Genomic DNA, 24836 nt, shown 5'->3' with positions numbered 1-24836 from the left:
TTTGTAATATATCTCACAATATTTCTGGCAGGATTTTATATCTATAAATGTACAAATTTCCAATTCATTCATTTTGGTTTTGGGTTTCTTTTTTTATGTCTTCCCTGATTTTCTGTCCCCCTTATATTAACAAAGTTAAATATTTTAACTACAATGTTCTTTTTGCACTGTGGTGCGAATGTTAAAGTAACCAGAGTGAAGTATATATAAACTAAATTTTTTTTTTTTTTTTTTTTTTTAAAGTTGAGATGATCATGGGATTTGAACCAGTAACCTTTGGCTAAGTAACCATTGCACCAGCAATACTTTTCCAATAGAATTTACTAAGAAAGACTTGACTGTATTCAAAATCGATATTGATTATAGATTTTACCGCGCAGAAACTCTGGATGTTCAGATAAACATCTGTGATACAATATTTTATTATTCAAGATGAAATTATGAAGAACACACCATTTATCATACAACTATTTCTTAATGAGGGAAAATTACAATTCATGAAAGACTTTCAATATAATACCATCGCCATCTTAAAATTCAAACAACAAACATTGCTTTATTAAATGATTATAATATGCTACAATATGTGGTAGGTGACTGGCTTTTCTTTCATTTTAGCAACAGGTATTTCACAGAAAAGAAGATCAGACACCAGCTAGGCAGGATAAGAAAGACAAACGCAACAACATTGTCATCCCCTTTGTAGCCGGTGTATCAGAGAAACTCGGGAGAGTCTTCTCCAAGCACGACATCCCAGCTTACTTCAGACCCAGCAACACACTCAGACAGAAACTGGTTCATCCCAAAGACAAACTTCCTAAACACAAACTTAACAATGTAGTGTATGCTGTACAGTGTAGCGAGGAATGCCCAAATCTCTACAATGGAGAGACCACCATATATATATATATATATATATATATATATATATATATATATATATATATATATATATATATATATATATATATATATATATATATATATATATGTTTATAATATATATATATATGTTATAATATATATATATATATATATATATATGTTTATAATATATATATATATATATATATATATATATATATATATATGTTTATAATATATATATATATATATATATATATATATGTTATAATATATATATATATATGTTTATAATATATATATATATATATATATATATATATATATATATATATATATATATATATATATATATATATATAATAAACATTTTAAAAACATTTTAAAAACTGAGTATGTGTATAGTTTTAACAACACCTATATATACACACATATATATATATATCGGGACTTTGTCGTGATAAGAGAAACGGTTGTGTTACGAATATTACCTAGGTAACAGGATGACGCGCCTTTTGACCTGACTTGCCGTGTGACGTGAAAACTGTTGCAAAGTGGCGCAATCCACGCACCGCTGGCCCTCCACTGCTGAGCAGGCGTGGGGTTGCATTAGCTTTACTTGATAGATGTTCTTGTGACTTTTATCTTATTTCCCTGAACGTAGTCTAAAGCAGACACCGTGACATAATTTCACCCACTCGAGGAACGCTGTAACGACGACCAACGACGATGTTTAAAAAGTACGTTATTGGTTATTTTAAGTGTTGTAGTTAGCAACAGCTAGCTCACTGATTAGCATCCTCGAATTTTTTAAGTGGGCTCAGCTAATAAGACAAGCAGGCTCGACTTATGATAATATATGATATATTTTGTTGCCGATATAAAATTTAGACTGCGGCGGACTAACAGAAAATAAAGATTGTTTAAGGGTGCTGTGTGATGTCTGAAAATATGCAGACGCATGTAGTTTGCCTCTTATGACTGAGCTAAATGAATTACTTACAGGTCCTACTTGTCGCTGTGTACTGAAAGAACATGAAAAGTGACATTTCAAACACTGAAACTAGAAGTGTTTTGAAAATATCCATGACCATTATGTTAATAACTTTAAGCAGATTTAAGTCGAATTTTTTTATTTGAGCTTACACATATTGGCGACGAGGGAGATGGATTGATGGACAGATCGAGGTACAATTACGTTATATGATAAAAGCAGGTGTAAGTCGTTGAAGTAAACAGGCCAAGCAGGACGCCTCCTTAATCACTTTTATCTGCTCTCTTCTCATGCTGACTGTGTACTGGGGGATAATAGGTTTACTGTTTATAGATGCATTTGGAGTTTGAAACATACCTCCTGTGAGGAATGCATGGAAAAGTTCAGGGCTGGGGTGTAATCAGCATATGAGAACATTTGTTGCCAACTTTTTTTCAGTTGCTCTCTTTTAGGGATTGAAACGGCACGTCCTCCTGTGTCACACCAATCCTTTGCATGTCTTATAGTATAAATCTATGAACCTCCTATGTGGTCTTGCTGTTTTCTTTCTACCTGCCAGCTCTATATTCAGCATACTCTGACCAATATATCTACTGTTCTTCCTCTGCACATGTCTAAAGTATGTCAGGCATACCATACATCATAACCTCAAGTTTACAATCCAAGATAGCGGCAGTGAACGTAGTAAAAGTGTAAAACTTTCAATCTCCCACTACCCCAATTTCCCCCCACTCCTGCCTCTTCTTCAGTTCTCTTGTGTACCGTCTTTAGTTTATGGTGATTGACTCCAGGGACTTAAACTGATCCACTTAGTTTTAGAGAACTCCCAGCTATGGGGACCAAAAGCCAGCACACTCAAAGGGGCCATTCCAAACCTGGATAAATGTGGGTTGTGTCAGGAAGGGCATTCAGTGTGAAATCTTTGCCAGATCAAAGATCACAAAACAGCTGTTGTGTTGACAGCAAATATTTTATTCAACACGATGTATATCTATAATAATGTGTAACATGGGTTGAGAGATATTGGTTGTTTTCTAAAACCATGTTTAAAAGGTATAAATCAAATTCTTAATGCTTGCATACGTTCCTGATGTTTGCTACAGCACATTGACTAAATACTTTAACTTAAGGCTCAGTTTCAGTGTTTTTTTTTTCTAGTGTTAAACATGTTACCTTTTCTCCTTTCAGATTTGATGAAAAGGAAAATGTGTCCAACTGTATCCAGCTGAAGACATCAGTGATCAAAGGTATCAAAAATCAGCTGTTGGAACAGTTCCCTGACATCGAGGCATGGCTCAATCAGATAATGCCGAAAAAGGACCCTGTGAAGATAGTGAGATGGTATGATTGCTCATTTTAATATCTGTTATTTTTATATGTGGTGTATTTTTTCTAGAACACAAACCCAACTGTAAAAAAGTTGGGATGCCTTGTAAAATCGGAATAAAACAGAATGCAGTAATTTGGAAATCTCATAAACCCATATTTTATTCTCAATGGAATATAGAAAACCCCAAACTGTTGAGGAGGTAGAATTCTGTATCAGACAAGAACGGGACAGCATTCCTCTTCCAAAAGTCCAGCAGTTCTCAGACGTTTAGAGACTTGTTAAGACAAGAGAGGATGCCACACATGGTAAACATCGCCCTGTCTCAACTTTTTTTTGGAATATCTTGCTACGTCAATTCAAACATTTGATGTTTTCTTTTCTCTGTGGTGAACAATAAGATTTCCAAATCATTGCATTCAGTTTGTATTTACTTTCACACAACCTTCCGAATCCAAACTGAGTTTGTAGATTCATCCCTACATTTGTTTCTTTATTTATTGCAGCCATGAACACATTGAAATCCTGACAGTGAATGGAGAGCTGCTTTTCTTCAGACAGAGAGAAGGACCTTTCTACCCAACCCTCAGACTGTTGCATAAATGTATGTGAGACCTTCTAATGCCGGCTTATTGCTCGCTGTATTTTAATTTCCGCCTTCTGATGACCTTTCTGTTTTTTTTGTTGTTGTTGTTTTTCCTTCTTGTAGATCCTTTTATTCTTCCACACCAGCAAGTAGACAAAGGGGCCATTAAATTTGTCTTGAGTGGAGCCAACATCATGTGCCCTGGGTTGACATCGCCAGGCGCTAAACTCTACCCAGCTAAGGCTGACACAGTTGTCGTATCCTTTCAGACATGATGCTCTGTCTTCTAGGTTTAAGCATTTATTCTATTTCATGTGAACTCCCCCATTGGTTTGTCTTTAATAAGTGAATTCAGGCAATCATGGCAGAGGGGAAACAACATGCACTTTGTGTTGGCGTGATGAAGATGTCTACAGAGAACATGTAAGACTTTACTGAGTAAATCCCTCACTAGTTGCTGCTGCTTCTTTTTCCTTAAATGTGCTCAACCCGCCCTTTTGTTTTGCAAACAGAGAAAAAGTCAACAAGGGAATCGGGATTGAAAACGTCCACTATCTGAACGACGGACTGTGGCACATGAAGACGTATAAATGATAACGCCAGCCATTTGGAAGATGTACGGAGCTCCTGATAGCGAAGCATGAGCTGCCAGTCAACTGTTTACACCTAGAGACTTAGCTGTGTAATCTACTGGAGGCTTTGAATCAACCGTCACTGTCATGCAAAAATAAAAGAAAGAGCTTGCTTTAAAGTGTATCTCAGTTGGCATTTTGTATTGCGGGAAAACAAATTGTAAAATGAACCACTTAAACAAAACTTGAACATGTCAACATGCTCTGATGTGCAGTTGCAAGAAAACGTTTGTGTGAATGCTTTGTGATTAATAAAGGTTTCTTGATTTGATTTCTCATGAAAACACAGTCTGCTCTTCATCTAAAGCCGTAATTACGGACAAATACAATCTGATTAAAAATGCACAAACAGTTGGACTCTTCCTGTCTTTATTAAACGGGGCTGGAAAAGAACGTTGAAATTAATAACTTGAAGCTCCACAAAATTTTTCTCATTCCCCAACTGGTCAAAGTACATTTCCTTCCTACTGCCGCCCAGTGCTGTGGGTACTTCCTCTTTAGCTGTACTGTTTACTTCTGTATGTTTTATTATATTACCCGAGCCCCTGAGCATCAGATAGTGGAGTGTTGCCACATGCATAAACATTGTCGTTTTAAGCATGCAGACCCTGAAATAACCAGGAAGCCCCATACCATGATGCTCCCTCCACCGTGCTTCAAAGCTGGTATGAGGTCTTCCTCTTTGGTCTTCCATTAACACAAAGACGGATTTTTCCAACTTCTCTAGAAAAACAGTTGTGATTGAAGACAGGTCCACATAAACCAGACTTCGTGAGTGCGGTCTTTATTTTTATGGATTGGCACCACTACAGGGCACAAATCCTATATCTCCTTAACTGTAATGCCTGACTCCGAGTAGCATTGGGAGAAGCGATTAGCTCAGAGATTCTTACCTTTCCCAGCCTGCACGGAGAGCATTTTAAATAACAAATCTGCTTAAAAAAATATTGAAATGAGCTATTTTCAGTTGCTTCCTTGTGGCAAGTAGTCACCACAACATGCAGAACATGCCAAATCAAACACAACGTTTGATTTGGCATATTTTGCAACACACCCTTAAAGGGTATTTACACTTATTTGATTTACTGGAACTGAACCAGCATCACTTTCGTGTTAACCATTACAGCATCGCAATAAAGAAAGAGAAACTGGAACGAATTATGTGTTATTTCTATCATCTTTATTTTCCATTACTGCGACTCTGATAAAGATCAGACCACAATTTCTTAGTAACCAATTCAGAAATCTTTGGAGAAACTCACCTTTTCATAAAGCAGCATTTAGTGATGCAGTTTGTCACCTCAGGGTACAGGATGTGAACATATTTACATATAGAGCAAAGGCGTGTCAGTGTGCGCAGACGTTAGACCTGTTATTCTGCCTCTCTTTATTGCATGAACCTTGCCATATCTACATGACAGATCAAATAACATTCAAATATCCACTTAGAACTGATACTGTTTACAGCCCTGCAATAAGTGCCCCTTTAAAAGAATTAATAAAAAAAAAAAGTTTAAAAAAATATAAAGTTCTTTAATTTAACATATGCTCTATTTCAATCCATCCAGTGCTGCCATCTAACTACCAACGCTTTCCAGTTGCTCCAACAGGTTTTTCCATCTATCTCCAGTAGAGCGTACCTGGAAAACTAAAAAGGAAACATTCGGATCAGATGCCCATATCACCACAAATGACTGCTTTTGACATGAGGGAGCAGCACCTCTACTCTGAGCTCCTCATATCCCCAATGCTGAGCGCAGCAACCCTACAAAGTAAACTCACTTTGGTTGCTTGCATTCAGGTCACCAAGGAGTTTGCATGTCCCTGTGATCCAGGAGTTTGTGTTGTCAGGAGAGATAAACCCTGGTAAGCTTTCCCAGAGCAAACTAAGAGAAAACCAGAGTAAGAGCAATAAAAGAAATTGCCAGTTTAGCCAGACCTGCCAGGATTTGTGAGGCGTAGCAAGATAAAACCCAGAAGAAATAACATGGATCTGTTGTCCCGGGGGGCCCACAAAGTGTGGTTGCAGGCACTGAGGTCAGGAGCAATCAGGACTGTCAGGGGCCTGAGTGTGTTGATTCCCATTCCCACAAATCTTTGCTGGCCCATACAACACAACAAATCAAATTAAGTTTCTCTAATAATTATTTTTTATTTTGCTTTTATTATACAAAAGTCACCTTATCCATTCACCTTGACTCCCATGTGATTTTAAAAGAAATGTGTTTTAACACTAAGATAGCCTTTAATTTGTTTATTTACAATGTCTTCATATGTTGAGATAACCAAGTATAACATTGCCAAAAAAGAAGAAGAAAAAAAAGTGTAGTAAACTTATGGCTGGACTGCACAATAATTGATTCAATACTGATTATTGGTGCTCCAATACATTCTTCAAATCAGAAAGATGATTCTTAAAAAAAAAAAGAAAAAAAGAAGAGGTTCACTTGTAAAGAGTTAAATAATTAAACTCTCATTACTTCATACCTTTAAGACCAAAAAGAAGACATACATAACCATACAATGGTAACTAAGCTATGGAGAGGACACATTTTTGATATGTTACCTGTCTTGGTTGCCTTCAAAGGATGAAACTTCTATTCAATCACACAGTAAAGGAATGGGCTGCTGATTGTGCCAAGTGCAAAAGGTACAAATTTACAGAAAAAGGTTAATCCTACCCAGGATCCAGTTTTATAAACAGCTTTAGAAAAACATCTCCCCAAAGTTACGTGTGCCGTCACAGAAGCACCACAGTTAAAATACCACGTAAAGCTTGAAGAACTGAAGCTCTAATCGTTGTCCGAATCTTTAGGGGGATAAAACGTTAACCAATCGTGAAAGTCGTGCCCGTAAGGACGAAGTCTGTAAACTCCAAACATCATAACGTGCATCTGATTTGGGGACATCCCGCCGTAAGTGACCGCCATGTCAGGGCAACAGCCCTCCACTACATCAGTGGGATTGTCCTGCATGCTCTGTTTTATCATGTTGACCACATTCTGCTTGTTGAACAGGCCCTTGCCATGTCTATCTTCGCCATTTTCCGCAAACACACCGGCATATTTCAGGCACAAGGCCAGCTGCTTGTCTTCACCCATCTTCCACAGTGTGTGGGTTCTTTCAGGACATTGGCCTTCATCTTTGAACATGGTCATCAGCCTTTTCAGAGCTTCATAGCTTAGTACAATCCCGCTGCTATACTCCACATACTCGAGCTCTCCTGACTTGACAGCATTTCCCAGGTAGAAAGGTTCATTGGGATCCTTTGCGAGAATGAGATATTTCAGATTCTCAATGATGGCGAACGTGGTGGGTTGGGCCACAAAGAACCAGCGCAGGTCCCCAGCATTCTCATACGCATGTATGAGAGCTTTGCGCAACCTTGCCCAGTCATCTTTTTCATTCAGGTCTACCGCTTCAAGTGCCTTGGAGCCCTCTGAGGTGTAAAACACAGCATTGTCACAGTGTTTGCTCCAAGTGTCCAAAACGGTGGCCCAGTACACAAGAGTCTTGGGCTGTACCATGATGATGCAGTAGACCCGCACTTGATTCTTCAACTCCTCCACTCGACTGTCAGAGAGGCGTTTCAGCTCGTCTTTAGAGGGAGCATAAATATGGTGATGATGATGATCTTCTGTCGACGATTCAGAGCTGAAATTAAAGCTGCCCAGGAACGACAGCACCAAGCAGAAGACGCCTCCCAATAGCATCCCCTTCATGAATGAGCACCCATCAGACAACATGATGGCAGACACTGGAGGAGTAAGAAAATTCATTACTAGGGCAAAGACAAGCGTTTAAATATTATCCTGAAACCTAAGGGCTGTTATACAAATGTTTTTAACCATTTTTTTAAAGGAAGGTTTAAAGCATAAAGCAGACTCTTTAAAAAAAATCAAATGCACAAACCTACTGCTTTAAATATTAATTGTGCTTGTTTGAGTAGTCACTGCCAAAGACCCATTTGAACCAGGAAATAGGCTGTAGATTGTGTTTAATTTTTAGCTGTAGTAATGAGGATTTCTCCACTTTTGGGATAAATATTATATCTATCTTAGTCATCTGTGATGCTAACTAGGTTTTTAATTGTTCAGCAGACAAAACAAGTGAGCTGAACAGCTTTCATTTTATTAAATTGAGCTTCATCTGGATAATAATAAAACTTCTGATGCCTTTTTGGTGCTTGTAGAAAAACCATACTGAATGTGGCACAAATTGTGGGGAAAGCAAACCTATCTAAATGAGTATAAATCTGAAAATATACTCATAACTGTAAAGAAATGCCACATAGGGATCACTTCGGACTCAACCTTTATGACTATCCTATTGAATTAAATCGACAGTTTTGTTCTTCTCCTCTTTGTGTCTGTTTGAATACACGCAGTATGGTATAACGTTACAGGTTATTCAAAGGAATGGGAGTGGTTCCTGGCCATTCAATCATATCTCTGCCTCAAAATTGTGTACTGTTGCTCACTCCTGCCACTTTATCTCATGTGCAATATCCCATCGTATGGAGGAAAGACCTAAACAACTCTATCAAGGCTTGTCAAACACATTGTTTGACGCAATCAGCTTGCACTTCTAGTTTGACGTGTCTTCACTACATAGAGACTCTCAGCTTTACATTAGGTTATTTATAAATTAATAATAAAAATGATTTAAAAAAAACAAACATCATATTTGTTTAGAAATACTTCGAGACAAACGACAAACACCCAACAGGCTAGCAGTGTTGTTGTCAAACTGCGCAAAATCATTCTAAATCGCTGATTCAACGTCGATAACTTTATAACAGCACTGGGAACCAACTGTTAGCTGTTAGCTCCCTGCCTTCTCAGTCTTACACTACGAGGCTCACTCGGGGGTCTTTCTAGCACCACCAGGACAACAAGCAGAAGGAATTTACTGTACCTAGAAGCGTTACTACTGTCGTGCTTCCTGTTGTTCTCCTGTTTGTCCAGTCTTTATTCAGCCAGCTGTCCTGTTTGGAATGACTACAAACGTCACCCAGCAGTAGAGCCAACTGTTCTTCTTCTACGACCTCAATAAAGCAGACTAGACGCTACAGCTGCGTGACACTGCCACCTACTCGTTGTTCACTACGCGTGTCACACTCGTCTTCTTCTTTGGTGGCTTATAACCCATATAAGGGTGTATTACGGCAACCCACATGGCGGCAATTTTGCACTTAATTTCAAAACCCAGTAGCAGACGTGGGCAGATTAAATACTGACAGTATCAATACCAATGACTGATGTTGAGAATAGCACAAAAAAGGAAGCTGATGACAATGACATACAGTATAAAAAGTGGGGGTTATTTTAGTGATGGGCAGATGAAGCCCCATGAAGCACTGAAGCTTTTCATCCAATTGGTTCACCCCAACGCGAAGCTTCATGAAGCTTCATTTGCTCTAGCAGGACACCTACTGGACGTAAAAATATTAGTTGGCATGAATTTGAAGAGTGTGGCATTTTGCACACAGCCTGTAAATGTCAACAACAAAAGGAGTGTGTAAAACACGTATATTGTATTGATGGCAGTATAGTGTGTATATTTATACTGGCAGTATGGAAAATGATTATTTGGAAATGCTTAAAATGGAAATGATCATTTACTGTGAGGTGAGGTGTGGTTGGGGTGTGGACAGTGGTTGTGCTTTTGTAACGTTGAGGTATGGACAGCTACACACTGAGGCTTTGAGCCTCAGTCCTGCCTGTTCACATTTTATTCTGTAAAAACTAAATTTTCACTGCTTTTATGACCTTTTTAGTGGGGAGAACATAGCTAGGATTTAATGATTTAACAAATCTTTTGAATCCTTTGTCCTCCACAATGCTAAATGGCTGGGAGTCCTCAATCACCATGCTAACCAGGTTTTCATCTATTTGAGATTGTTCTCCTGAAGAAAGACAATAAAGACAAAGCACAAATATAAATATCACACACGTAACTTATAACAGTTGTATAATATTGTTATATCATTTAGTAACATTACAGCATGCTATATTATCATGACATTTGATGGCTCACCTGGTCTTGCTCCACAATCGGTGTTCCCCTTATTCTCATGCAAAGCTCTGTAGTGCCTAAGCATGGATGAGGTGTTGTTGTTATATCCCAGCTCCCTGGCACATAGCAAACACTTCACCTTGTACAACAGTAAAGACAGCTTAACACAAATTGTATTGCACCATCAGTATTGTGAAAATACATCTTCTGTAGAAATGTACATACCTTGTTGGGAGGAATAAGATCAAAATGTTCCCACACAGGGGAGGACATCCTCCTCTTCTTAGCTGGCTCCATTCTCTCCTGACTTTCTCTCCTCACTCTCATAAACCTCCAAACTGTCTCCAAACTCTCACTAACCGCAACTCTCCATCAAACACCCACATTTTTGAATGAAGTCTGAGGGGTTTATATCTGTCATAGCTCGCGGCAAAGTTCGAACCACTTCATGAACCAGTCACGTGGTACAGCCGGGCAGCGAGGCTTCGGACGTCATCATTTTCAGCTCCTCCCATAAATGAAGCAAGCCTCGATACGCGCATCGCGGAAACGCCCCCTCCATTACTCGACACACGCTCCGAAGCCTCGATACAGAACGTCACATCACTAGTTATTTTAGTATTTATTTACTGGGTCTAAAGAGCTGCATGCTTGTAGCACGAGGCAGTCTCTGCAAACTTAGTCTACAATGCTAAGAAAATTCAATAGAGAGAGGAGGCATGCAACTACAGCGACATGGTGTTTCTTTAAGAAGCTTCAAAAGTGTTTTAATCAGCAGAACACAAAGACAGTATTAAGGAAAATGAAGACATATGATCGAGAAAGGCCCTACACCAGACAGAAGATTAGGGACGTGACTAGTTTCAAGAACTCCTGTTAGTGTTTGTAAGGACAGCACTGGCGTTGAACATCACATCCACAGCTGCAGGATCCAAACTGCAGAATGTGCGACGGTGATGCTGAGACCACACCTTGCAGCAATCTGTTGACAATGTAAGTACAGTGTACTGGAATAAAAGTCAGGAAGATGGTTGAGAAGAAAAGGGCTAAGGTTCAGTGGGACTTCTGAGTGAAGGTTTCATTTGGCCTTTTGAATCCCAGAGAATAAATAAGATAGCTTCCAGGTGTGCTGGCTGGAACAAGTGGCAGAAGCAACCCCCCTATCCAAACCTGCGAAGAGGTGCAGAAAAGGAAGAGAAGGAGCAACATGACACTGGTGAACTTTGCACCAGTGTCCTTTTGCTTTTGTTAAAGACTAACATAGGTGTCCTCTTTGCTTCCTTTTATTCCATAGTTCCTTCTGCTCAAGTCTTCTTTAATATTGCTTATGACGCACATTGACATGAGACAAACGAACACTGGAGGAGAAACATATAAAACAGAAGCTTGACATTAAAAACAACTGGATAAACTCTGGGGGAACTGAACACACAAGAAATGAACTTAAAGTAGAAACTGAAGCTAAATAAACACCAAATATTTAAGACCTCTAGAATGATAAATTATATAGACTTCATGAGTAGTTAAAGTATAGAGGAACTAGAAATGAGGTAGGTGTTGTCACTTGCTGCACTCTTCCCCCCAAGGGGACACCACAGTGGACAATGCACATATTTAAACTGGAAAATAATTTATGCAACCCTCCTATTTATCCAGTTTTGGCACCTTCACTAAGAGTGTGTCTGCTTGTGTTTCCTCCCAGGTGCAAACCAGGGCCTTTTTGTACTCGAATGTGATAACCACTCAGCTGTGGAATCACCAGATAGAAAACCAAACAATAAAACTAAAACTCAGCTTACTGTAACCATGAAATCATGAACCAAAACACAGAAGTTAAAAGTCCCTAAACAGGTACCAAATTAAGAAAATGCATTTAAAGTTGCTCCTGTTCAGCTGTTGACCAGCTATAAGCACTCAGATGCCTCTCATAAAACATTTTATATCCTCTCTCTGGGACACATCTTCAGTGATACTCCTTGGATCATGCGGTGTTCCGGGTCTTTTGACATCAGACATCATGGTCCTGGTCAGCCAACCAAAGCCCTGAGTTGTGTCCTAGTGGCTTTCTCTGTGGCTTCACAGACACCTTCTGGGCTTTCCTGTAATTCACGGTTGTTTAAGGACTTAGAGTGACCATCCTGCAAAACCTCTGCAGCCAACCCTCTATCGGCTCACTCAAACTCTTCCAGCCTGCTATTTCTTCATCAGCTCTGGGTACTTTGCATATTTCTTATTGTTTGCGTCTTCCAACCTTCTTCCCAGATCACAATAAGCTCCTGCATTATCGGGGTTTTATTGTCTTGGAGGTGATGATCATGCCTGGGTGGAGTAATGTCATGACAGTGTCTTGTGGAGATTTCATCATGATCAAAACTTCTGAGTTTTTCACGTTAGACTAGGCTATATTTGACTGTTTCCAGTCAAATAAAGATGTAAAACAGTGATCTAAATTCCACATTATGGGAATTAACAGATAACTGATGTATTCGTTTTTACAGCACTTATCTTTTATTTTTTCTTTACCTTTTTTTAAAATAATTTGATTTATTTGTGCATTTGAAACTGAGCTTTTGACCTTAAACCTGAACCTTTGCTGTGTCTTTGCTTCTTTCCATTCATTGCTCAGCTGTCAGATGCATCAAATGTTTTTTTCAGCTGTAATTTCAGAGGCATGAAGACAATAAATCACCTGAGGCCATGCGCACTCATCTCAGCATGAGGAATCTTTCAGTTTGACAAAAGCCACCAGGCTCCTCAAACAACAGAAAACTCTAAATGTGCCACTCTTGTTGAGTTTGCCTTTGATTTACAAACTCAAATATATTGTATTGTAAATTTAAACTTATAAGTAGTAAATAATTTATTTATAATTTATTTATTTATAATAATAATAATAAATAATAAATAAATAAATTCTTTAATAATTTATTTAATTTATTTATAATTTAAAGTTTGATTTAATATGGATGATGCAGTTTAACCTTGTTCTAATGCAGACATCCGTTCATTTTATTCAGAGGTGCAGGGGAGGCTAGAGCCTATCCCAGCTGTCACAGGGCAAAAAGTGGTTCACAGCCTGAACAGGTGGCCAGTGCATTGCAAACCTAGCACAAAGAGACAATCATTCCTGCCAATAGAGAGTCACATATTAATCTAACTCTATTTCCTTGGACTGCAAGGAATCAGGAGAACCCAGAGAGAACCCATGCATGCTCCACAGCCAACCAGTGGATCTGAAAGACCTTCTCACTGTGAGGTGACAGTGCTAACCCCTGCATCGCCATCTTAACATAGGCTGTGACATCCAATATGTACAAGTATTAGTTTACATACGGCAGATGCAAAACTATAACTTAAATTAAATTCCCCCAAATCATTTTGCTGATCTGAGTTGCCTTTAGTCAGGGTTCACTGTGAAAGACGTGCTGCCTGTGATCAATTTCATTTCCCCTGCTTGTGTTCCTCATAGATGACAAGTTGTTTGTTTGTTTTTTTCTTCATCATAAAAACAGGAATGAAATCTTTATTACACAAACCTGAAACTACAAAGTATTATTGACTCAGGTAAGTGCTGCTCTGCAGAAACGGGTCCAGGTTTTCAGAGCGAGAGAAAGACATTAAAAAAAATCGAGTGGTGGAGAGCCAGCAGGCAGGTGAATCAAACTGTTCTCCTTCAAGCAGGAGGACTGCTTTAAAAAAAATATTGGAAAAAAATGTTAATTTTTTTTATGTGTGTCCATTAGAATGATTACTGTCCTTTTTTCTCCCCAAAATAACTTCTAGTGATTGCCAACAATGCATATTTAATTTTTTCTAATGATAATTTCCAACATTTTGGCATGTTGCATTTTATAACGCATGCATACAGAAGGGAGCAGCATTGTATTATAATTTATATCCAGCACTTACAATGTCACTTCCTAACATGAGCTGCACCTCATATTCACACAGAAATGGGAGAAAACTGAGTTCAAATACTTTGGAAGAACTTGAATTTGAAGAACCCGCAGTTTTGAAACATCTACATTTTCATTACCGGTCTATATCTAGACCGATAATGAAAAGTATGTTCTTTTGTACACACAAAAATATTCAGATCACAGTAAGATAGTCTGTTTAAAGAAGAATTTTATGTGATAAGATACACTTCATTTGTCCCAGATTTGATACATATCTTTTGCTACAGTACAAAAACCCCCAAAGCCAAATTGCTTAAATAAATTAATAATAATAATAATTAATAATAATAATAATGCATACATTTTAAAGTTTATACTTCACAATAAGCTGGACTTAGTTTTCTTTATAAGTGACTTTTATTTTGAAAGGGTGGCAGTGCACATTGAAGCCTACAGAGATTAGAAATACTCATTTGGAAATTAAAACTGAAACAGCTGGTCTGATGTCTGTACAGGGATGACAAAAACAATAACACATGTATAACTTGTATTATGGTTTATAAGTCAAGTATTTTGTATATTGTATTGTATAAGTATTATTTATAAGTATTGACCTCAGTCATAACTGATGTCCTCACAAAGTGACTCAGAAACCTTCAGTGACACACTTCCACCAGCCCAGTGATCTCAGACATGAGCAATGACACGTTCAGGCAGCCCATCACGTAGAAAGGGTGCCATCACGGCGTCTCTGGACAGCCTCTGATTATTGTCGGAGAGTAAACATTTGTTTGGCTGCTCTGTACAAGCGCAGATAGGCTTCAGATGAATTGACAGGGTCCCCTAAATTGTGTCTATGACGCCTGATCCATCGCGTCAAGACCATTAAGAAGGAGGCTGGGTGAGATGATAGTGCATCGATCAGGTCGTGATGGATGGGCCCTGTGAATATATAAGTGAAGTTCTCGGTCGAGTAAAGGGAGATGAGTCCAGATCTGGTCATCAACACAGAGACACCATGCTTTCTGCAGCTCTGTTTTACCTTGTAGCTGTGATTTGTTCAGCAACATGGACACGCGCTCTCCCCCTTTACCCTGAGTCCAACCTGGAGCCACAGACAGGTAAGACACTTTTAAAACTGTTTTCTTCTTTTCAGGTTATATTTCTCCTACTGATTTCTTCGTGCCATTTTTAAATCTCTTGACCTGATCTCTTGTCACCCAACACTTGGACAGTCACATTGTAACTTATCAATGAGATGTGTGATAAAAAAAAAAAACGGAAAAATGAATGAGAAATATGTTTCATCTGAACAGATTTCATTCAGAAACTAGTTTCAGAAGTGGAGGACGGCACCAATGCTGCAGAAGGCGAACAGAGAGATGTGAATAATATTTATCCCCTACTGGTGCATCACAATGGAGGGAGGGACTCATGGAATAAAGGTTAGAAAAAAAACATAAATTTGCACATAAACAGGAAAAAAATCATCAAATTTTGTGGTGAAAGCAGATTGTACAACTCTAAATTTTATAACTCGTTTCAGGGGTGAAAGATTCAGCACAGCAGGATAAGTTTGCAAACATGGTGAGTTTGATCATCTGCACATTTGTACACTAATAAGACATAGACAGAGAAGTCTTTCACAAAAACAAGTGAAAGATGCAGAAATGTTGAAACAATGAGAAGCTCAAAGTATCATAAAATAAAAAGAGTATTCTGAATGTGTGGGTAAAGGCGAGTTTATGCCAGTGAAAACAGTGTCCCTGTGAACGCAGGGTCTGCATCTAAATCATCATTTTGCTTATTTTTAGGTCGAGGAGCTGAAAGAAGTTGTACTGAAATTGGCTGCCGCTGAGAAGCTTCGGTCACAGGGTTTCCTCAGATCAGAGCAGAGCCTCCCGAAAACGAACAAAAGAGGTGCGTGACTCACATGCCACACCTGCTCGGCCACCGAAACGCAACGATCGAGTGAAAAAGGATGTTTAATTTCTGGGATGGAGTTTTTAACACAAGCTAAGATTAATTATTTACACTGTAAACAATGACAGATGTATAAGCTTTAAGCATTTAACACCTTTTATAACACATGTAGCATAGCTTTTGCATGATATAAAGACATTTTTTATTAAGGTGAAACAGTACAGGTAGAAAGGTTAAAACATTTCACTAATAGATATTGCCATGAAACTCCTCCAGAGGATTACACGCATTAGGAATATTAATATTATTTCTACTGCTACTACTATGGTGTTTAATAGAAGGCAAAGGCAAAAAGATAAAGCTATAAATCTCCAAAACTTTATGTCTTCCTTCATATTTGCTAAAGCCGTTCAGTGGGTTGATTGTTACCAGGCTGATTTTATATTTGACTATATCTAGACTTTCCACTAATCTAGATGATTTGTTCAACCTCAGCTGACTGCAGGTTTCACCAGCCTTATAGACAGTACACTATGGTCATAAAAGACCGTAGCGTCTCCTGCCTCTATAGTGATGATTCTTACTTTCTCAGTGTGTCAGTCAGTGTTTGAAATTCTCTGTGAAAAGTGCTCGTGATCATTAATCAGTTTAAGCCACAACAGTTTGCAAATCATCAATGAGAAAATGAATGTAAAGCTGCTGATTTTGCTTATTTTACAACTTTACTGTTTATAAAGTGAGCGAAACCAGCAGTCAGCTGAGACTGAAGATGTGGGTTGTATGAGTTGAATTTGCAATGAAAATTCTGCTGCCAGGTAAACAAATGATCTTTCTAACATACGCAAGTTATACTTTCTCTATCTACATTTGGACTCACTTGCATAATTTCTTCAGAACCAAAATCCAAATATTGGATAAAGCGATAAAGTGATTCTGGAAATCCCATGTTATAAAATAATCTATAAGTAAGACCCAGAATGATATCTGAACATCCCCTGTATATAATCATTCAGGATATGTGCATGGAAATTAAAATGGAGAGTTTTGTCGTGATGAGTGCTGCTGAAGGGAAGATTTCTACCTGAAACAATGAAAAAGAAATCTCATCTTGACATTGACTTGAATTGGCTTTATTGTAAACATCCATACATATTCACTAAAAACCACCAGGAAAAAAAATGTCTAAAAGATATCACAGTGAACCTTCTAAAGCCAAATACCAACATACAGCTTTCTGAAATGTTATATTTAAATATGCAATAACTATGATGCTACATAGTTTAAATACAGTGCACCAGTAGATAACATGCAAATTTCAAACTTTAACATTATCAGATTTTTTGTTTGCATGCTATCTCTTCGCTGCTGTATCACTGGAAATGTCCCTGATGTGAAATATCATCTTAACTTATTACTGAAATAGTAACTGAGTAAAACAACAAACAAATAAAGGTCCCCTTGCATTAAACAAAACAGTGTTCAGTATTTGTATTGTATCTGTAACCTCCCTGTGAATATTTAAGATAATATTTTATCCTGTAAACATGTGCACTACACTACAGAGGAGTAAGTAGAGTATATATAAGATATTAATGCAATTACAAAGCTCAGATATGTTCAGTTAGTCTAGAAAAACAAGAAAAACACCTTGAAGGGAAAAAACTGACAAATAAAAGATGCGAGTAACATCTTTTTTTCTCTCTTTGATGTCCCCGACAGCATGTTTCTGGAAATACTGTGTGACCAACTAGAGCTCAGAGACAGCAAGTACGATGTGGTTTCAGCACGGCCTGGTTTGAAGCGCTCTCCCTCTTCATCACCAGTTTTGTTTCCCACCACGTGGTATATTCATCGTCTGCACCGGATCAACAGAAGATATATTTTTGAAGCTGTAAAAGGTTTTTTTTGTGGCTGAAAATAAACTTGAATATCAGAAATGCCGTTTCGCGTTCCCTGGTTTTACCCGTGAAAGTTCAAATGAATGACAGAAACCAGATTATGACAAAGAAATGTGGTATTTATTTTCATTAGTGTGACAGTGTGTGACAATTCAGTGAAACTGTATTTGTACACAGTAAGATATACAGGAGTGTTTTACATAAAAATGAACTGTTTACGCAGCCATTGCTCACACTAACACAATCATACATATTTCTATGTGGCTGTTTTGATTGTAAAATGCAAAAAATATTGATATTTACACTATAAACAAAACTCTACTAAATATAAATCAACAATCAATTGCACATATGGCCTTTTTTTGTCTGTGAGTGACCTGGATAAACAGTAAATGCCAAAACATTTGACTTTGGCATGTCTTGGAGCTCTAAAGCTATATGAGCTTGAGGATTTTAGGGTGTCTGGTTCACTGCCACAGTTTATTTTTGAAGTTTGCAGTGCCCTCTACAGATCACCATCTCTACACACATGGTTACAATTGATAAAAAAAAAAAAAACACAGAACAAAGGAGTGAGATGTTTATTTCCTCTTGTTGGCCACGCTCAGGTAAGCCTTCTCAATTTCAATGTCGGCCGGGCACGTCTGTTTGAACTCGTCTCTCTCGTCAGCGTTTTTAAGGTATCTCCACACGCCTGTGAAATGGGCTGGAATCTCAAAGTTGCAGTACTTTTTGGCAGAAACCTAAAATAAATAAGTGGAGAGGAAAGTGTTTTAGGAAGTCCAGGGATCGGTTAAAACAAGCACTTATCTCATTCAAAGTTTAGTAGTTCGCATCATAGGTTCAGGCCTTCAAGATAAAAGAAGACAAATTTCACGACTGTTAGATGTTTAGTGATGTATGAAAGTAAACCTAACACATGGGTCATGTACTATTCCTTTAGGTTACTAAGACAAAATATCAACGAGGATGCTTTTAAACAGTGTTACAGGCACATAAATGCTAAAAGCAGGTCACTTTAGCCAGTTGCTAGGTGGTTGCTAGGCAATATAATCATAGCATAATATTTGACATAGGCGAAAACCTTCAGTAGTTCAGAAGCAGAAGTGTGCCAAGTCTGGTTGCACAACTGATGGTCTGGGAGAAGTTTGCAGTCAAACACACTCATGAACAGAGATTTAGCATTTATTAAAGTGAGAAGATCAGGAAAACTATTGAGTTTCCATCTGAGGTAGTTTATTTTACTGTATTTTGCAGTTTAAATTATAATAATCAGGATTAAATAAGGATAACAAAGTGTCCAGCTATCTGTTCACACAGGGATTCTTCTGATCCACTTTAGATGATCAGATGATTTTTTCCTTCCTTCCACCTCTGTTTCCTTTCAGCCATTAGTGCACAGATGTCTCACCCTGATAACGTGCAGTTTGGGCAGCAGGTTGCAGTCAGCTAAGGTGAGTCTGTCGCCATCCAGGAACTTCCTGTTGGAGACGGCGATGGTTTCCACTGAATTGTGGTCGATCTCCTCGGGGAGGGGGCTGTTCAGGTAGTCATCCAGACGCTTGAACTCCCGCAGCAGGTTTTTCTCTTGTACTGTCAGAAACACAGAGACAGGTTTCATGGTGTGTTTTAAGCACTGCTGGTCAGACACGAGAGCTGCGTTTAAAAGCAGTTACCAGGCACCTGTACTTTATGTGAGAGCTTCAATTTTATGCAGTTTTATGCATTTGAGGGAAATATTGTCCTTGGTACCAGTGACACCACTACTGTAATTTATGTAGTTCCAACCTACTTTGCATTAAACTTCTATCTAACGTGCAAAAACTCGGTTAGCATGTCTCATATTTTAGCACATTTGGGGTGAATCTTGCTGATGCTGAGATGCACAATCTTTATACATGATGACAACGTCAGGTCAATGTGGTTAATCCTTCACAGCAGCAAATAAAAAAGGGGGCTGAATATTTTAGTACATATAATAGTTTATGTAAAACAAAATATATTTCAACAGGTTTTTGAACATGTTTTGAAGTTTGTAAAGGAATTTAATTGTCCAGAGGTTTGATCCAAATAGAGGTTTTAGGATTTTTCTCTTTATGAAAGCTTCATCTTGGTGTATGTGGACTGTCACGTTTCCATGTTTTGATTTGGAGGAGCTTTTTTCTTTTGTTTGCTTTGTGGGTGTGCGTCTGGTTTTTTTATTTGTTTCTTCTGTTGTAGAAAAATTGAAAATATGTTGGGAAAAAAGTTTAGAGTGAGTGTAATGAGAAAAAGCTCATTTTAACTATACTGACTTGACTTGAACCAATATGCAAACACAAATGCAGTTCAATACTCTGCAACATAGCAATATTGTATCAATGCTGCATGTCTATTAAATCTAACTTACAGGCGTTATTTGGGCTGTTTTTGATAAAAGCGGAGAACTTTGCAAAGATGTCCGCTCCCACATCAAAGGACTCTTTGTTTACCGGGCTGAGATGAGGATACCTGCAAATCGAGAGCAGAAAAGAGCGCATCGGTTCAGTGAACCGTCATCAACATCATAAGATGTTTATGTAATGATTAAGCGTGACGGTACCTGGGAGGGGCCAGCGTTTGTTCGAGAAACTCTTCAATTTTGATGAAGTCTGTTTTGAGGGTGCCGTTGTAGAGGAGGAAAGGAGGGTTAGTCCCAGGGGCCAGGTCTTTGAGCTCAGCTGGCTTCCTGGAGATGACACAGATTGATGAACAAAGGAGAGGAGAGAATTTGAGTTCTCTTAAGCATACCAAAATAGTAGTTTATCAAGACTGTCAGAATCAAATATTGTACTCTAAATTAATGAGTCAACACTGGCTATTAGTTTAGTTATGAAAATACACAGTGATGGGAGGGGCTGCCTTTTTAAAGGCCTGTTTTGTGTGTGCTCTGAATCACTTAATTATCTGTATCCTTTCAAAGTTTCCAAACCATGTTTGCTTGGCACGTAGTGGCCCTGAGAAATTCACGCAATAAAGCCTCAATTAAAGGAGGTGATTGTTTGAAAGTGACACAGAGGTCTTTGTACGCTCCTGCCTCAAACTTCTACAGAACGGAGCGAGTAAAACGTCAATAGGCGTTCAATTGGATTAGATTACTGACATACACACACACACACACACACACACACAAAAAGGTTCTCAATTTCTCCCTCGCTTTCCGCATAATTGAGTTTTGTGTGAAAGTCCCCACGACCAGATGCTCAGGAAGTGTTTTTTTCCACTGGAGCAGTGCTTACTTCCTCATATCAACAGTGGTCACTGTAAACTTCACTCCTTTGAGCCACAGCACCATGAAGAGCCTCTGACAGAAAGGGCAGTTCCCCACGTTTTCACCGTCATGTCCAGCCTGAAAAATACAAGAAATAAATATCCCATGAGTCCAAAATGTTCTGTTTAAGTGACTTCACTTTTTCTCTATGATCTCATCTGCAGATTAATAAAGTTATTTTGGAGCTGAGAAGGTGCGTCTGGGATACACACAGTCGATTTCCTATGTGGAGGAGGGGAAACCCTGGCATTGTGTTGTAGCGGAAAAACAACCGACACCAACGCAGAGAAGTTTAAAGGTCCACCACATATTGACCATATGTTAAATAACAGTGTGAAATGTCTGGAAATGATTTGCTTAAATGAGAAAATTGATGACACTCTCAAGTCTGTGTGGTAAACCTGAAGAAAGCTAGTTGGCGTAGCTTAGCTTATAATCACTGCTAGCTAGATGTGTATTCGCCTCTTCACACCGAATACAAAGCAACTGATATGAATTTGTGTTGTTAGACACAAATTACGGCAAATCCACATTAACTTATGTGAACATTTAGGGAGCTCCTATCAGTCGAGATTCTCTAGATATCACTGACAATCTCAAATAGAGCACACACTCATTGCTACAGATTCTGTCAGCCTGAGGTTTAAATTGACTTCTCTTTTAAAAGAGAAAGAGAAAAAGGAGAGCGCTAAGAGAAAGTGAGAGAAATCAGATGACTTCTTGGTAAGTTTTGAAATACTGTAACTTGATTCCAGCTGTCGGTTGTGTTCGTCCTACTCATATTGGCTGTTTTGAGTGAATATTTGGGGGTTTTCAAAACCACTGCAGCAACTGGACTGACAGGAGTGATAAAGATGTGAAGATAAAAGATAAAGTTTTAAAGATGGATGTAGCCTTTGGGTCTGAACAAAGTTCTTTTTAAAGGCCACCAGGGAGCAATATATGTGGTTACAATAGCCTTCTCTGGGGACCTGTGTAAACACTCCTGATGAGCTTATGGGCTTTCAGGCTGTACTGGATAAAATGTTAAATTCATTCTAAGTGTCAGAAAGGAAGATTAAACTCACTGATCAGTGAGCGTGTGCCACGTTCAGTATCAAAGCGGCAAGATGCCGACTGCAAAGGAGTTCATCTCGTATCTTTAAAACAGGACTTCACAATCCAACATGTGACATCACGCTGCTTCCATCTTTATCCTGTCTATGGTAACACGTGGTAACTTCACTTCCAGAAAGATCAGCGGTCAGCTGATGTTTCCATTTGTTTGAATTTGTGCAAAAATTGTAAAAAATATCACTTGTAGCTTTAAGCAGGTTTATATTCTGGGCTCTTATCAAGTCTCATCAACGACAACATGCCATTTTAGACTTTGTTTACATTCTTCATTATATTAAGTAATGAGATATAACTCATAAGTGCTCTTTAGAGGTATTTTTCTGCTACTTTTTGGACAGTTATTACAGTCTTTATGCTAAGATGACTGGATTATCTGCTGGCTCCAGCTCCACATGAGAGTGTTACTTAACTTTTCATCCAACATCTGGCAAGAAGCTGCACGTTTAAGTGGCTGAAATATGGCACGTCTACCACTCTATACTGCCTTATTTTGTTTTTGCTATTGAGCTGCCTTATTGCATATTTCAGAATACACAGTTTCTCTGCACTTGTGCCTCAACTAACTAAATCAGGAAAAAAAATCAGAAGAAAAAAAGAAGTAAGAAAAAAAAAAAGAGAAACTTTTGTGACTTTTAGATAGATGACTGTATTTGAATGTCTGCGTAACTAAGGTGGGTGTGTCTGTCCAGGCTTGAGGCCAGTCTCCATATGCTTCTTGCTCCTTCTGGGTGTGCTCTGATAAGTTGGAGAGTGTTTCTGATAAGAAACCAGCTATGGCCCACACCGAGGATACAAACACCCCAACATCTGCAGCGTATGGTATCTGGGGACAGCACCAATCAAAAATAGAGCTGTCCTCTGATTGTTGCTGCCTCTATGGCAATAATTGTGGACCACTGTTGTTTGACAACACTCATAAATGAGCAGCAAGCCTTTGTCAGAGTGCCCCTTTTCTTCAGAAGATTGTTTTGACAGGTTTAAAATGGACATGAAAGGACTGACCTTGATGAACAGCTCGATGCTTGGCTCCTTATCAGAGCTCTGTCGAAGTGCCATTTTATCCCCCAAAAGTTTTTGTTCTGTTTTATTTAAAAAGTCCAAGTGCTCCTATTAAAATTTCCCCCGAAGTCAGCAGTTGCAAAAATCCACAAAGCTGAAGAGAGGAAGCTGAGTGTGGTGCTGTCGTAGAGGCACTCTCCTCTGGTTTCACGTGCTTTCTGTGGTCCTGGGGAAGTCTCACACCTCAGGGCTGCCTGTGTTTGTCTGAGGGCTCCTTGGAGGCTATCGCTCTGAACATATTTTACAAGTTAGGGGGAGAGGGCGGATCCGAGTAATGGGCGGGGTACATGCCCCACACTTATATACCCAGAGCCTAGCTCTATGAGGAGAGAGCTTAAAATAGCTCTTCTGCACATTGCAATACACAGGAAATGATAACACAGGGTGACTCACACAAATGAGCGCAATTCATGAGAGCTCCTCATTCCAACAGCATTTAAGATAAAAGAATTCGTTTAATGGAAGACATCCACTGTGTTTTAAAGGGCAGTAGTGAGACAGAAAGTATGAAATGTTTGCTTTAGTCATTAATAACATGTAAATATGCTTGAAACCAGTTTTTATACAACATATAGATGGCTGACTGAACCAGCAGCAGACAGATAGTAGTAAATAATGGAGCAATTTACCTTTGTGTGGATATTTATGTGGTACTTTACTGTATTCTACTCCACTGTGTGCCATAATGAAAATATTTTACATTCTACTTTTCACAAATATATGATTTTATTTTAAACAAGAACAAACAAAACCAAATAACAATCCACATTTTAGAAAAACACAACAAATGATAAAATAATACAAGTGACTTTTTGTTGGAGCTACATCCCCTCAAAAATGGCTTTCAGTATATGTGCTGGTCCTCTATGTGGAGGCTTTATCAATATTTGTCTTCTTCAGTGCTCAACATTTACTCTGCACATTTTTTCAAAAACAATAGTATTAGCAAACAAAACAAAAGCTGGAGTTCATTAATGTTTAATCATTTGTATTATATCTGTATCCTTCTGATTAGGAACCAAGCAGGTACAGCTTTTTTATCACATCAAGGTGCTTAACACTGTAACTTAAATGGACTTTTAGCTGTTATTTCTCAGTGGGATCCCTATGTGACCCCTTTGGAAACTTAATTGCCCTCCCCTGCTGTAAGGCTGTAATACCTGCGATATTAGAGGGAAAAGACGAATGTTGAGAAGATCCCTTTGATCAAGCATTTGGCGACAGCGGAGGA

At 38.5% G+C, this 24836-nt stretch overlaps 3 protein-coding genes across 3 annotated transcripts; 1 reads left to right on the top strand and 2 right to left on the bottom strand.

Moving 5' to 3' along the window:
- Positions 1 to 1396: 1396 nt before the first annotated feature.
- mcts1 (MCTS1 re-initiation and release factor) lies at positions 1397 to 4757 on the top strand. Its single transcript, XM_026145810.1, has 6 exons — positions 1397 to 1604; positions 3047 to 3199; positions 3692 to 3789; positions 3895 to 4028; positions 4127 to 4194; positions 4284 to 4757. The coding sequence occupies exons 1-6, from the start codon at positions 1594 to 1596 to the stop codon at positions 4363 to 4365; spliced, it is 546 nt and encodes a 181-aa protein (XP_026001595.1). The 5' UTR covers positions 1397 to 1593; the 3' UTR covers positions 4366 to 4757.
- Positions 4758 to 5673: 916 nt separating this feature from the next.
- Positions 5674 to 9513, bottom strand: c1galt1c1 (C1GALT1-specific chaperone 1). Its single transcript, XM_026145797.1, has 2 exons — positions 9321 to 9513; positions 5674 to 8160 (listed from the first exon to the last, which is right to left on the bottom strand). The coding sequence occupies exon 2, from the start codon at positions 8147 to 8149 to the stop codon at positions 7196 to 7198; it is 954 nt and encodes a 317-aa protein (XP_026001582.1). The 5' UTR covers positions 8150 to 8160; positions 9321 to 9513; the 3' UTR covers positions 5674 to 7195.
- Positions 9514 to 18239: 8726 nt separating this feature from the next.
- Positions 18240 to 23848, bottom strand: clic2 (chloride intracellular channel 2). Its single transcript, XM_026145775.1, has 6 exons — positions 23549 to 23848; positions 21399 to 21508; positions 20723 to 20848; positions 20531 to 20631; positions 19553 to 19734; positions 18240 to 18884 (listed from the first exon to the last, which is right to left on the bottom strand). The coding sequence occupies exons 1-6, from the start codon at positions 23600 to 23602 to the stop codon at positions 18723 to 18725; spliced, it is 735 nt and encodes a 244-aa protein (XP_026001560.1). The 5' UTR covers positions 23603 to 23848; the 3' UTR covers positions 18240 to 18722.
- Positions 23849 to 24836: the final 988 nt, after the last annotated feature.

The sequence above is a fragment of the Astatotilapia calliptera genome, chromosome 2 (genome assembly GCF_900246225.1).
Source record: "Astatotilapia calliptera chromosome 2, fAstCal1.2, whole genome shotgun sequence".
NCBI classification, from domain to species: domain Eukaryota; kingdom Metazoa; phylum Chordata; class Actinopteri; order Cichliformes; family Cichlidae; genus Astatotilapia; species Astatotilapia calliptera.
The sequence above is the reverse complement of the archived record's forward strand: the minus strand, read 5'-3'. Positions and strand labels throughout refer to the sequence as shown.

Bases quoted from the DNA above. Each gene is read 5' to 3' on its own strand.
- mcts1 (XM_026145810.1), top strand. The intron at 3,200-3,691 runs GTATGATTGCTC...TATTTATTGCAG, and splicing joins CCTGTGAAGATAGTGAGATG to CCATGAACACATTGAAATCC. The intron at 4,029-4,126 runs GTATCCTTTCAG...AAGTGAATTCAG, and splicing joins CTAAGGCTGACACAGTTGTC to GCAATCATGGCAGAGGGGAA.
- c1galt1c1 (XM_026145797.1), bottom strand. From the start codon at position 8,149: ATGTTGTCTGATGGGTGCTCATTCATGAAGGGGATGCTATTGGGAGGC.
- clic2 (XM_026145775.1), bottom strand. From the start codon at position 23,602: ATGGCACTTCGACAGAGCTCTGATAAGGAGCCAAGCATCGAGCTGTTC. The intron at 20,632-20,722 runs GTACCGTCACGC...CTCGATTTGCAG, and splicing joins CAAACGCTGGCCCCTCCCAG to GTATCCTCATCTCAGCCCGG. The intron at 18,885-19,552 runs GTGAGACATCTG...TATTTATTTTAG, and splicing joins CCAAACTGCACGTTATCAGG to GTTTCTGCCAAAAAGTACTG.